This window comes from Procambarus clarkii, chromosome 1 (assembly GCF_040958095.1).
Source record: "Procambarus clarkii isolate CNS0578487 chromosome 1, FALCON_Pclarkii_2.0, whole genome shotgun sequence".
Taxonomy (NCBI): domain Eukaryota; kingdom Metazoa; phylum Arthropoda; class Malacostraca; order Decapoda; family Cambaridae; genus Procambarus; species Procambarus clarkii.
Window position 1 is genome coordinate 64,728,086 of NC_091150.1, and position 14,442 is coordinate 64,742,527.

General features: G+C 35.0%; 1 protein-coding gene across 1 annotated transcript; it reads left to right on the forward strand.

Annotated features, from left to right (window-relative positions):
- Nucleotides 1-876: 876 nt before the first annotated feature.
- On the forward strand, nucleotides 877-2,967 carry LOC138363873 (zinc finger protein 83-like). The gene is made up of 4 exons (XM_069323342.1): nucleotides 877-880; nucleotides 1,669-1,700; nucleotides 1,911-2,105; nucleotides 2,428-2,967. The coding sequence occupies exons 1-4, from the start codon at nucleotides 877-879 to the stop codon at nucleotides 2,965-2,967; spliced, it is 771 nt and encodes a 256-aa protein (XP_069179443.1).
- Nucleotides 2,968-14,442: the final 11,475 nt, after the last annotated feature.

Below are 14,442 nucleotides of genomic sequence, written 5' to 3' on the forward strand. Positions count from 1 at the left end.
CTAGTATTATTTGAATTTATTAAATTGGTTAGTTTTTCTTTTTCATCAGCTAAGTCTTTTATTTGTTTGTCTTTGTCTTCCGAGATATGTTGAATTTGTCTGTCTTTCTCATATAACATAAATGCATATTCTATTTCATACTGTTTCTTTTCATCATCGTATTGGATTCTAAGCTTCATTAATTCAGTATTGTTTCGATCTTCTAGGTTATTTTTAAATTTATTTTGATTATCTTGAAGAGTTGAATTTTCCTTCTTTAAATTCTCTATTTCATTTTCTTGGTCTCCTAATTTCTCTGAAAGCTGCACAATAGTAAGTTTAATAGTAATCTCTCACATTTGTATTTAAATCTGTTATTGTGGCATCTTGATTTCCACATTTAATTTCTAATTCACTTTTTTCATTCTCGCATTCATTACATTTTTTATTAAAATGAGCTATTGTTTGTTTTTGTTAATTCCGACTCTTAAGAGGATATGTTTCGGTTATTAATTTAATATATCGATCAGAGATAGTAAACAAATGAAGCATTTTATTCAATAATAGAATCATTCTTTTATCATCATCATTCACAACAACAAAATTGTTAATAAGAGTTTTTATGAATATACGTTCTCTCAAACCCGAGGAACCGTCATCTAGGAATGTTATAGTATTCAAGATTGTTTTAACTATTTCACTCATTTTTTAAATTATTGGTATAATATAATTCTACGATCAGGTGACAAAAATTAAGCAAGAAAAAGAAGGATGAGTGGTCTGCATTTTTTTGGACTGTCGGAAAGCCTTTGACACAGAGGCTTGTACATAAGTTGAAGAAACAGGTAAAAGAAACTGGAAGGGTGCTACTAAGTGATAAGGGACTGTCTAAGCAATATGGGTGAGACCTCCGATTGGCATAGCAAAGGCACCAGTGGAGTCCCACAGGGCTTTATACTCACTATATTCATAAGTTGTTTCAGTGAGGGATGGGCGCTCACAAGAAATGCCAGGCCCACTTACTGTAGGGTGCGGTGGTGATCATCGCCTGGCGGGCCAGGTAAACGATCGCGTATTTTCTTCTAGATAAACTCATGAAATCTCTAATGGAAATGAACTGTAGATTATTATTTTTAATGTGCTTATTAGCTTATCCAAGACCCCAACTGCTTCTTATAATGATGTGATCATCTATGAAAAACCGAGGGAATTGTAATATATTATAATTTATAATATATATATATATATATATATATATATATATATATATATATATATATATATATATATATGTATATATATATATATATATATATATATATATATATATATATATATATATATATATATATATATATATATTATAGAATTATATATATTTTTACTAAAGGAAAGAGGGGGGTCGGAAATATGAGAATGTCTCTTTCCATTTTGATTAAACTTTAATTGTTTTAAGAATCTTACTCATCCGGTATCAGAATAAGTTGTTTGGAAATAATATCAATAATTGAACGAAGAGCATGTATGAAACAATGGAGGTAATTGAGGAATTTTATAAATCCTTGAACAGTTTTTAACCATTTTCATTTATCTGTTGTACATATTTTTTTTAGTTTTCCTTATTGTATATGGAGAGGGGGGGGGGGTAATCATATAAGTACTATATAAAAATGCCCCAATCATTTTCAGATTCTTCTCATCAGCAAATACAACAGTCCAATGTAACTTTACAGTCTACTACATCATTACCAACATTTCAATCACAACATCACAAAGAAAGGCCCCCGAAAATAAATAATGAGAAGAAACATTATGAATGTTCAGGTTGCAATAAAAAATTCAGATGGCTATGCTTCTTAAAGAGTCATATGAGAGTTCATATGGGCGAAAAACCTTACAAGTGTACTACATGTGGTGAAAAATACGGATAGCTAAGTTCCTTAAAGAGTCACATGAGAGTTCATATGGGCGAAAAACCTTATAAGTGTTCTACATGTGGGGAAAAATTTAGATGGCTAAGCTCAGTAAAGATACATATGAGAGTTCATACGGGCGAAGAACCTTACAAGTGTACTACATGTGGGGGAAAATTCAGAGGGCTACGCTCTTTAAAGATACATATGAGAGTTCATACAGGCGAAAAACCTTACAAGTGTACTACATGTGCGAAAATTTTTAGTTTTAAATCATGTTTGATTAGACATTTGGTAAAACATACAGAGAATAAGCCCTTTAAGTGTCCTATGTGCAGTAAACATTTTAAAGATAAAAATAGTTTGAAGACACATCAGAAAATCCATAATGGTGAGAAACCCTTTAAGTGTCCTACATGTGCTAAAAGATTCATCTACCGTACTAGTCTGAAAAATCATCTGAAAATCCATACTGGTGAGAAATCCTTTAAATGTACAACATGTGGGGAAAAATTTAGATGTCTATGCACCTTAGATACATATGAGAGTTCATACCGGCGAAAAACCTTACAAGTGTACTACATGTGGGGAAAAATTCAGAGGGTTACGCACCTTAAAGATACATATGAGAGTTCATACAGGCGAAAAACCTCACAAGTGTACTACATGTGGGAAAATTTTTAGTTTTAAATCAAGTTTGATTAGACATTTGGTAGTACATACAGAGAAGAAGCCCTTTAAGTGTCCTATGTGTAGTAAACATTTTAAAGTTAAAAATAATTTGAAGACACATCAGAAAATCCATAATGGTGAGAAACCTTTTAAGTGCTCTACATGTGCTAAAGAATTCCTCTACCCTACTAGTCTGAAAAAGCATCTAAAAATCCATACTGGTGAGAAACCCTTTAAATGTCCTACATGTGCTAAAGAATTCCTCTACCCTACTAGTCTGAAAAAGTATTTGAAAATCCATACTGGTGAGAAACCTTTTAAGTGCTCTACATGTGCTAAAGGATTCATCCAATATATTAATATGAAAAATCATCTTAATAGTCATCATCAGGTGAATCTTTAAAGATATGTTTTCATTCATCAAGGAAACAAATAAGAACAACAGATAAATTAACATGTTTTAAAATGTTAAAGATTTATAAAATTTCAATGCCTCTTTTCATATTGCCCGTTAGTTTACCATGATACGTTAATATCTTATTATATAATAAAATATCCTATCCCCCCCCCTCTAATATTTTATACCTAATAAATAGAGAATTTTATATAATGTTCTTTAATAACTGTGAGTGTGGAAAAAACAAGCTTCAACCAATTTAAATTATACGCTCATTCTCTTTTTTTTTAAGTGTATATAATATTATAGTATATGTAAATATTTCATATATTATTATTATTATTATTATTATTTTTATTATTATTATTAAAAAAAACAGGGGGTTAGATGGGTTAAGATGTTATGATGCCTATACCTTCAGTTATCAATAGGTATCACTTTGATGACGTCAACATTGTCTACATCCCGCTATGTCTTCCTGACGAACCTTTACTTGATTCTACAAAAATACACCCTACTCTCTAATATATAATAAAAAAAAATATATTGCATAATAGGCTAAATAGATAGACACCATCACCTTCTAGGCTTAATATTCAAGAGCCCTGTAAACTTGGCCTACTGTGATGAGAGCTCTGTATATTAGGCCAAATAGTGAGTTATGGCTATTAGGTACTAAATATATATATATATATATATATATATATATATATATGTCGTACCTAGTAGCCAGAACTCACTTCTCAGCCTACTATGCAAGGCCCGATTTGCCTAATAAGCCAAGTTTTCATGAATTAATTGTTTTTCGACTACCTAACCTACCTAACCTAACCTAACCTAACTTTCTCTACTACCTAACCTAACCTAACCTATAAAGATAGGTTAGATTAGGTTAGGTAGGGTTGGTTAGGTTCGGTCATATATCTACGTTAATTTTAACTCCAATAAAAAAACATTGACCTCATACATAATGAAATGGGTAGCTTTATCATTTCATAAGAAAAAAATTATAGAAAATATATTAATTCAGGAAAACTTGGCTTATTAGGCAAATTTGGCCTTGCATAGTAGGCTGAGAAGTGCATTCTGGCTACTAGATACGACATATATATATATATATATATATATATATATATATATATATATATATATATATATATATATGTCGTACCTAGTAGCCAGAACGCACTTCTCAGCCTACTATGCATGGCCAGATTTGCCTAATAAGCCAAGTTTTCCTGAATTAATATATTTTCTCTATTTTTTTTCTTTTGAAATGATAAAGCTATCCATTTCATTATGTATGAGGTCAATTTTTTGTTATTGGAGTTAAAATTAACGTAGATATATGACCGAACCTAACCAACCCTACCTAACCTAACCTAACCTATCTTTATAGGTTAGGTATGGTTAGGTAGCCGAAAAAGTTAGGTTAGGTTGTCGAAAAACAACTAATTCATGAAAACTTGGCTTATTAGGCAAATTGGGCCTTGCATAGTAGGCTGAGAAGTGAGTTCTGGCTACTAGGTACGACATATATATATATATATATATATATATATATATATATATATATATATATATATATATATATATATATATATATATATATATATATATATATATATATTATATATATGTCGTACCTAGTAGCCAGAATGCACTTCTCAGCCTACTATGCAAGGCTCTATTTGCCTTATAAGCTAAGTTTTCATGAATTAACTGTTTTTCGACTACCTAACCTACCTAACCTAACCTAACCTAACTTTTTCGGCTACCTAACCTAACCTAACCTATAAAGATCGGTTAGGTTAGGTTAGGTAGGGTTGGTTAGGTTCGGGCATATATCTACGTTAATTTTAACTCCAATAAAAAAAAATTGACCTCATTTATTATGAAATGGGTAGCTTTATCATTTCATAAGAAAATAATTAGAGAAAATATATTAATTCAGGAAAACTTGGTTTATTAGGCAAATCAGGCCTTGCATAATAGGCCAAAAAGTGCGTTCTGGCTACTAGGTACGACATATATATATATAAATATATATATGTGTGTGTTGTACCTAGTAGCCGGAACGTCGTACTCGGCCTGCTATGCAAGGCCCGATTTGCCTTATAAGCCAAGTTTTCCTGAATTAGTATATTTTCTCTAATTTTTTTCTTATGAAATGATAAAGCTACCCATTTCATTATGTATGATGCCAATTTTTTTTTGTAGTTAAAATTAACGTAGATATATGACCGAACTTAACCAACCGTATCTAACCTATCTTTATAGGTTAGGTTAGATTAGGTAGCTGAGAAAGTTAAGTTAGGTTTGGTTAGGTAGGTTAGGTAGTCGAAAAACAATTAATTTATGAAAACTTGGCTTATTAGGCAAATCGGGCCTTGCATAGTAGGCTGAGAAGTGCGTTCTGGCTACTAGGTACGACATATATATATATATATATATATATATATATATATATATATATATATATATATATATATATATGAAGACACAGTGTCTCTGCTTAAGGCACAACTCTCCTAAACACGAGAGTTAAGTATACAACTTTAGAACACTTTCCCACCAGGAGACTCGAACCCTAGCCAGCACAGAAGCCTTCCAGCAACTGGCATAACAGGTACGCCTTAACCCTCTGCACCACCACTCAGACCCTTAAAAGAGATGGTAATTTCGGAGTATTTAAATACCCCAAAGATCAACACCTCCCAAGAGCACCAGAGCAAGTGAGGGGTCATTTAGACGTTAATTTCATCAAGTCCCTGTTAATATGGGAAGACACAGTGTCTCTGCTTAAGGCACAACTCTCCTAAACACGAGAGTTAAGTATACAACTTTAGAACACTTTCCCACCAGGAGACTCGAACCCTAGCCAGCACAGAAGCCTTCCAGCAACTGGCATAACAGGTACACCTTAACCCTCTGCACCACCACTCAGACCCTTAAAAGAGATGGTAATTTCGGAGTATTTAAATACCCCAAAGATCAACACCTCCCAAGAGCACCAGAGCAAGTGAGGGGTCATTTAGACGTTAATTTCATCAAGTCCCTGTTAATATGGGAAGACACAGTGTCTCTGCTTAAGGCACAACTCTCCTAAACACGAGAGTTAAGTATACAACTTTAGAACACTTTCCCACCAGGAGACTCGAACCCTAGCCAGCACAGAAGCCTTCCAGCAACTGGCATAACAGGTACGCCTTAACCCTCTGCACCACCACTCAGACCCTTAAAAGAGATGGTAATTTCGGAGTATTTAAATACCCCAAAGATCAACACCTCCCAAGAGCACCAGAGCAAGTGAGGGGTCATTTAGACGTTAATTTCATCAAGTCCCTGTTAATATGGGAAGACACATGACCCCTCACTTGCTCTGGTGCTCTTGGGAGGTGTTGATCTTTGGGGTATTTAAATACTCCGAAATTACCATCTCTTTTAAGGGTCTGAGTGGTGGTGCAGAGGGTTAAGGCGTACCTGTTATGCCAGTTGCTGGAAGGCTTCTGTGCTGGCTAGGGTTCGAGTCTCCTGGTGGGAAAGTGTTCTAAAGTTGTATACTTAACTCTCGTGTTTAGGAGAGTTGTGCCTTAAGCAGAGACACTGTGTCTTCCCATATTAACAGGGACTTGATGAAATTAACGTCTAAATGACCCCTCACTTGCTCTGGTGCTCTTGGGAGGTGTTGATCTTTGGGGTATTTAAATACTCCGAAATTACCATCTCTTTTAAGGGTCTGAGTGGTGGTGCAGAGGGTTAAGGCGTACCTGTTATGCCAGTTGCTGGAAGGCTTCTGTGCTGGCTAGGGTTCGAGTCTCCTGGTGGGAAAGTGTTCTAAAGTTGTATACTTAACTCTCGTGTTTAGGAGAGTTGTGCCTTAAGCAGAGACACTGTGTCTTCCCATATTAACAGGGACTTGATGAAATTAACGTCTAAATGACCCCTCACTTGCTCTGGTGCTCTTGGGAGGTGTTGATCTTTGGGGTATTTAAATACTCCGAAATTACCATCTCTTTTAAGGGTCTGAGTGGTGGTGCAGAGGGTTAAGGCGTACCTGTTATGCCAGTTGCTGGAAGGCTTCTGTGCTGGCTAGGGTTCGAGTCTCCTGGTGGGAAAGTGTTCTAAAGTTGTATACTTAACTCTCGTGTTTAGGAGAGTTGTGCCTTAAGCAGAGACACTGTGTCTTCCCATATTAACAGGGACTTGATGAAATTAACGTCTAAATGACCCCTCACTTGCTCTGGTGCTCTTGGGAGGTGTTGATCTTTGGGGTATTTAAATACTCCGAAATTACCATCTCTTTTAAGGGTCTGAGTGGTGGTGCAGAGGGTTAAGGCGTACCTGTTATGCCAGTTGCTGGAAGGCTTCTGTGCTGGCTAGGGTTCGAGTCTCCTGGTGGGAAAGTGTTCTAAAGTTATATATATATATATATATATATATATATATATATATATATATATATATATATATATTATTAAATATGACCGAAAAAGTAAGATTAATAATTCTAACACGAATTTTCTCGATCTTTCGAACGTTTCTTTTCACTGTTGGTGGTAATTCAAAAATCAATTCTCCAAAATTCATTTTTTATTTCTAGTCTGACGCGACACTTGAGCGCGTTTCGTAAAACTTATTACATTTTCAAAGAGTTTAGCTTACACTTACACAACTGAATAGAACTTACACATCTTCGATTTGTTTATATCTACTTTTGAGTGAGGTGGATGGGGTGAGGTGGTATTAATAGGGTATTAAATTCCTAAACACAAGACAGAACACGAAACAATGGATATTGAATGGAAGTGATTTGTAGAAAGCCTATTGGTCCATATTTCTTGATGCTTCTATATTGGAGCGGAGTCTTGAGGTGGGTAGAATATAGTTGTGCATTAATTGACTGTTGATTGCTGGTGTTGACTTCTTGATGTGTAGAGCCTCGCAGACGTCAAGCCGCCTGCTATCGCTGTATCTATAGATGATTTCTGTGTTGTTTACTAGGATTTCTCTGGCGATGGTTTGGTTGTGGGAAGAGATTATATGTTCCTTAATGGAGCCCTGTTGCTTATGCATCGTTAAACGCCTAGAAAGAGATGTTGTCTTGACTATATACTGGGTTTTTTGGAGCTAACAGTCCCCAAGAGGGCATTTGAAGGCATAAACGACGTTGGTCTCTTTTAAAGCGTTCTGCTTTGTGTCTGGAGAGTTTCTCATGAGTAGGTTGGCCGTTTTTCTGGTTTTATAGTAAATCGCCAGTTGTATCGTCTGATTTTTGTCTGTAGGGATAACGTTTCTATTAACAATATCTTTCAGGACCCTTTCCTCCGTTTTATGAGCTGTGGAAAAGAAGTTCCTGTAAAATAGTCTAATAGGGGGTATAGGTGTTGTGTTAGTTGTCTCTTCAGAGGTTGCATGGCGTTTCACTTTCCTTCTTATGATGTCTTCCACGAAACCATTGGAGAAGCCGTTGTTGACTAGGACCTGCCTTACCCTACAGAGTTCTTCGTCGACTTGCTTCAATTCTAAGCTGTGGCTGAGAGCACAGTCGACATAAGCGTTAACAACACTCCTCTTGTACCTGTCTGGGCAGTCGCTGTTGGCATTTAGGCACATTCCTATCTTCGTTTCCTTAGTGTAGACTGCAGTGTGGAAACCTCCGCTCTTTTCCATGACTGTTACATCTAGAAAGGGCAGCTTCCCATCCTTTTCCATCTCGTAAGTGAAACGCAGCACGGAACTCTGCTCAAATGCCTCCTTCAGCTCCTGCAGATGTCTGACATCAGGTACCTGTGTAAAAATGTCGTTTGTTCATTTGTCAGAAAATGCTCACCAAATTGATTGGGAGAGTGCTTCTTCAATAACAAATTGTAAAAGCACCTATAACAGAAACATAATTGAATCTGCTTTCATACAGATCACAAAAGAACGTAATTTGAATATTAGCAATGGTCGATATAACTTAGATCCATTTTTAATAGATCAGTTAAAGGGCGATTTAAGTAGGATTATTGAAACACATTTGTCTCACTAATTCATTGTATATGTTTACCATTTTATGCTATAATTGTCTATGTATTGTGCCGTTGTATGTTTGCTGTATCAGATGGGCCATTGGGCTACATCAGATGGGCCAATTGGGTGCATCTGATGGGCCAATAGGCCGTCTGCGTTGTCCACGTATTGTACCTCACCACTTCACCATTCTGTCCTGCCTATTTATACCCATCACTCGATCTGTAAAATCACTCGTTCTGAAGATGTATTAATATACGAAAGTACTTAAGGAAATTCCTGTTTCATTTTTCCTCCGTGGTCTGACATTGTATATATATATATATATATATATATATATATATATATATATATATATATATATATATATATATATATATATATATATATATATATATATGTCGTACCTAGTAGCCAGAACGCACTTCCAGCTTACTATGCATGGCCCGATTTGCCTAATAAGCCAAGTTTTCATGAATTAATGTTTTTTCGACTACCTAATCTACCTAACCTAGCTTTTTCGGCTACCTAACCTAACCTAACGTATAAAGATAGGTTAGGTTAGGTAGGGTTGGTTAGGTTCGGTCATATATCTACGTCAATTTTAACTCCAATAAAAAAAATTGACCTCATACATAATGAAATGGGTAGCTTTATCATTTCATAAGCAAAAAATTTGAGAAAATATATTAATTCATGAAAACTTGGCTTATTAGGCAAATCGGGCCTTGCATAGTTGGCTGAGAAGTGCGTTCTGGCTATTAGGTACGATGTATATATATATATATATATATATATATATATATATATATATATATATATATATATATATATATATATATATATATATATAAATATATATATATATATATATATATATATATATATATATATATATATATATATATATATATATATATATATGTCGTACCTAGTAGCCAGAACGCACTTCTCGGCCTACTATCCTAGGCCCGATTTGCCTAATAAGCCAAGTTTTCCTGAATTAATATATTTTCTTTAATTTTTCCTTATGGAATGATAAAGCTACCCATTTCATTATGTATGAGGTCAATTTTTTTTTATTGGAGTTAAAATTAACGTGGATATATGACCGAACCTAACCAACCCTACCTAACCTATCTTTATAGGTTAGGTTAGGTTAGGTACCCGAAAAAGTTAGGTTAGGTAGTCGGAAAAACAATTAATTCATAAAAACTTGGTTTATTAGGCAAATCGGGCCTTGCATAGTAGGCCGAGAAGTGCGTTCTGGCAACTAGGTACGACATATATATATATATATATATATATATATATATATATATATATATATATATATATATATATATATATATATATATATATATATATATATATATATATATATATATATATATATATATATATATGTATATATATATATATATATATATATATATATATATATATATATATATATATATATATGTATATATATATATATATATATATATGTCGTACCTAGTAGCCAGAACACACTTCTGAGCCTACTATGCAAGGCCCGATTTGCCTAATAAGCCAAGTTTTCATGAATTAATTGTTTTTCGACTACCTAACCTAACCTAACCTAACTTTTTATGCTACCTAACCTAACCTAACCTATAAAGATAGGTTAGGTTAGGTTAGGCAGGGTTGGTTAGGTTCGGTCATATATCTACGTAAATTTTAACTCCAATAATAAAACATTGACCTCATACATAATGAAATGGGTTGCTTTATCATTTCATAAGAAAAAAATTAGAGAAAATATATTAATTCAGGAAAACTTGGCTTATTAGGCAAATCGGGCCTTGCATAGTAGGCTGAGAAGTGCGTTCTGGTTACTAGGTACGACATATATATATATATATATATATATATATATATATATATATATATATATATATATATATATATATATATATATATATATATATATATATATATATATATATATTTATATATATATATATATATATATATATATATATATATATATATATATATATATATATATATATATATATATATTGGTGTATACTGGCAGCAGGTTTTCTTTCAAACATGTTTCATTGAATATGACTGCATATTCTGTATTTATTATTTTCTGGTTTAGGGCTTCTATCCCTCTAACTTTTTTCTTAGCATCAGGGCTTAATTGAAATAGGAGTTCTCCAAAACTCATTTTCGTACTTTTAAGGTGAAGAAAAGAAGTGATTTACTATAGAGTGTATTACACTTATTTGTATAATTTGCACGACGTTTCGAACCTCCATGGTTCATTCTCAAGTGAACAGATCTTATAATACTAGTTGATTTTATACCCGCATTAGGTCAGGTGATAATACAATGAAGGTGAAAACATGGGGGGATACATAAGGGATAAACATAGGGGCTGCAGAAGGCTTATTGGCCCATGCGAGGCATCTCCTATCTAAACACAAAGATTAATCCAGTGTAATTGGCCTGTTATGTTGGACATTGTCTTCTGTGTTGGCATCGATATGTTCTTGTCTTGTCCTTACTCTCATGGTGGGTAGAGTAAATAGTTCCGTGATTTGGGTGTTCATGGTAGGTCGCTCTATTCTTATGTGAATTGCCTCAAGAATTTGTAATCTTCTTGAATCTTGGGTTTTGTCTATTATGCAAGTATTCTTGTTCAACATTTCTCTTGTTAGAGTAATGTCATGGGCTTGTCTCATGTGATTCCTAGGGGCACCAGATTGAAGATGGCATGTCATGCGGGTATAAAATCAACTATTATTGTAAGATCTGTTCACTTGAGAATGAACCATGGAGGTTCGAAACGTCGTGCAAATTATACAAATAAGTGTAATACACTCTATAGTAAATCACTTCTTTTCTTCACCTTAAAAGTACGAAAATGAGTTTTGGAGAACTCCTATTTCAATTAAGCCCTGATGCTAAGAAAATAGTTAGAGGGATAGAAGCCCTAAACCAGAAAATAATAAATACAGAATATGCAGTCATATTCAATGAAACATGTTTGAAAGAAAACCTGCTGCCAGTATACACCAATATAAACCCACATGACCCAGCAGTCCGCAATACAGAGTTTACCTATAGGTATAGGCAAGAGCTCATTCGGTATCAACTAAACAAGAAGAAGGAAGCACTCCAAACCTTTATAGAGCAGGCGGAGCATCTGTTAAACAAATGGACCCAGTACGACATCCCTATCCAACTCAAGCAAACCATCAACAGTGAACTATTTAACCTGAAACAACAACATAAAACTCTTGTAGAAACAAAGACACTCCGTAAGTTAACATCCCTAAACGGTGGACATCTAAAAATCCCTCGTCCTAAAGATGGCTACTTTAACCTGACTTCTTATGATCTTACCCAGGACCAACAAGACCTCTTAAATCTTGGTCTAAATTGTCAATTCTTATCTAAACCAAAGATGCATCAAAAACGCCTGGAAATCGAAATGCTTCTGGACGATATCCATAAGCTAGAAGACAACAAAAAAGTCATCACCACTGACACACTTCAAGCTGAACTACTTGCAGAAGCAGTGAAAAAACGAGGAACATATTCATCTACAATCTTAACCCCACGACTCAAAGAAGCAGCGAAACAACTAAAACAAATCTGAAAGACGTAACAATAAGAAAAGCCGACAAAACAGCAGCATATGTATTGATTCCTACCCATGAATACATGAACAAAATTAGCGACATCCTAAGTGACGACTCCAAATTTCAACGAATCACGAGGAACCCCGTAGAAGACCTTAAGCGGAAAGTAAACAAAACAATTACAGCAATCAACGCAAAGAAAGGTAGTGTGCATTTCAATAAACTTCAAGGCGACTATGGCTTAGGATATGCCTACGGCAATGTTAAGACGCATAAACCAGGTAACCCACTACGCCCTATAATCAGCCAAATACCAACCCCAACTTATCACCTGGCAAAGAAACTCAATGAACTCCTAACTCCATACACTACAAGTAAGTTTAGTCAACAATCATCAGCAGATTTCCTAGAATTGATAAAATCTACCCAGCCCGATGGAATCATCGCTTCCCTGGACGTTGAATCCCTATTTACCAACGTCCCAGTCGACACAACCATAGGAATGATACTGGACAGAGTATACAGAGACGAGAGCACCCCAAATTAGACATACCTGAGCCACACTTGAAAAGTCTTCTCGAAGCATGTACAAAGGAAGCCCCTTTCATCAGTCCACAAGGAGACATGTATTTACAAATAGACGGAGTAGCAATGGGCTCCCCCTTAGGAGTTTTATTTGCTAATTTTTATATGGGAACCATCGAAGATAGGGTCTTCAGTAGCAGACAAAAACCAACTGTATACTGCCGTTATGTAGATGACATATTCGTAATTGTAAAAGACTCAGATGAACTAATTGACCTAAAAAGACACCTAGAGAGAGAGTCAGTACTCCGATTTACACATGAAAATAGTGAAAATAACAGTCTGCCATTCTTGGATGTACTAATAACAAAAACAGGATCCTCTTTAAGCACCAACGTATATACCAAGCCCACCAACATAGGATTATGCCTGAACGGTAGAAGTGAGTGCCCCCAAAGATACAAAGCCAGTGTTCTCAATGCTTATATTCGTCGAGCGCTTACCCACTGCTCTGAATGGAGCAACGTGAGTAGAGAGTTTGAAAGAGTAACTCAGGTATTGGTGAACAACGGATAGAGCAACGCGGAAATAAACGCTGCTATAAGAAGACACTTGGACCGTTGGTATAATTCAGAACCTAGAACAGAAACCACAACACCCCCAATAAAATTATATTACAAATCAACCATGCACAGTGAACATATAAAAGAGGAAAGAATAATGAAAGAAATAATCCGTAAAGGAGTAAAAAGCACTACTCCTAACCAAAACATAAACCTGATAATATTCTACAAAACCAAGAAGACTTCCGAACTCCTTATCAAAAACAGCCCGAAGCCGACGGAGAACCCTCTACAGCAGTCAAGCGTTGTATACATGTACACTTGCCCCCACGAAGGATGTAACCTTCAATGTAAGTACATAGGTATGACGTCGACCAAGCTGACGAGGCGTTTGACATGCCATCTTCAATCTGGTGCCCCTAGGAATCACATGAGACAAGCCCTTGACATTACTCTAACTAGAGAAATGTTGAACAAGAATACTTGCATAATAGACAAAACCCAAGATTCAAGAAGATTACAAATTCTTGAGGCAATTCACATAAGAATAGAGCGACCTACCATGAACACCCAAATCACGGAACTATTTACTCTACCCACCATGAGAGTAAGGACAAGACAAGAACATATCGATGCCAACACAGAAGACAATGTCCAACATAACAGGCCAATTACACTGGATTAATCTTTGTGTTTACATAGGAGATGCCTCGTATGGGCCAATAAGCCTTCTGCAGCCCATATGTTTATCCCTTATG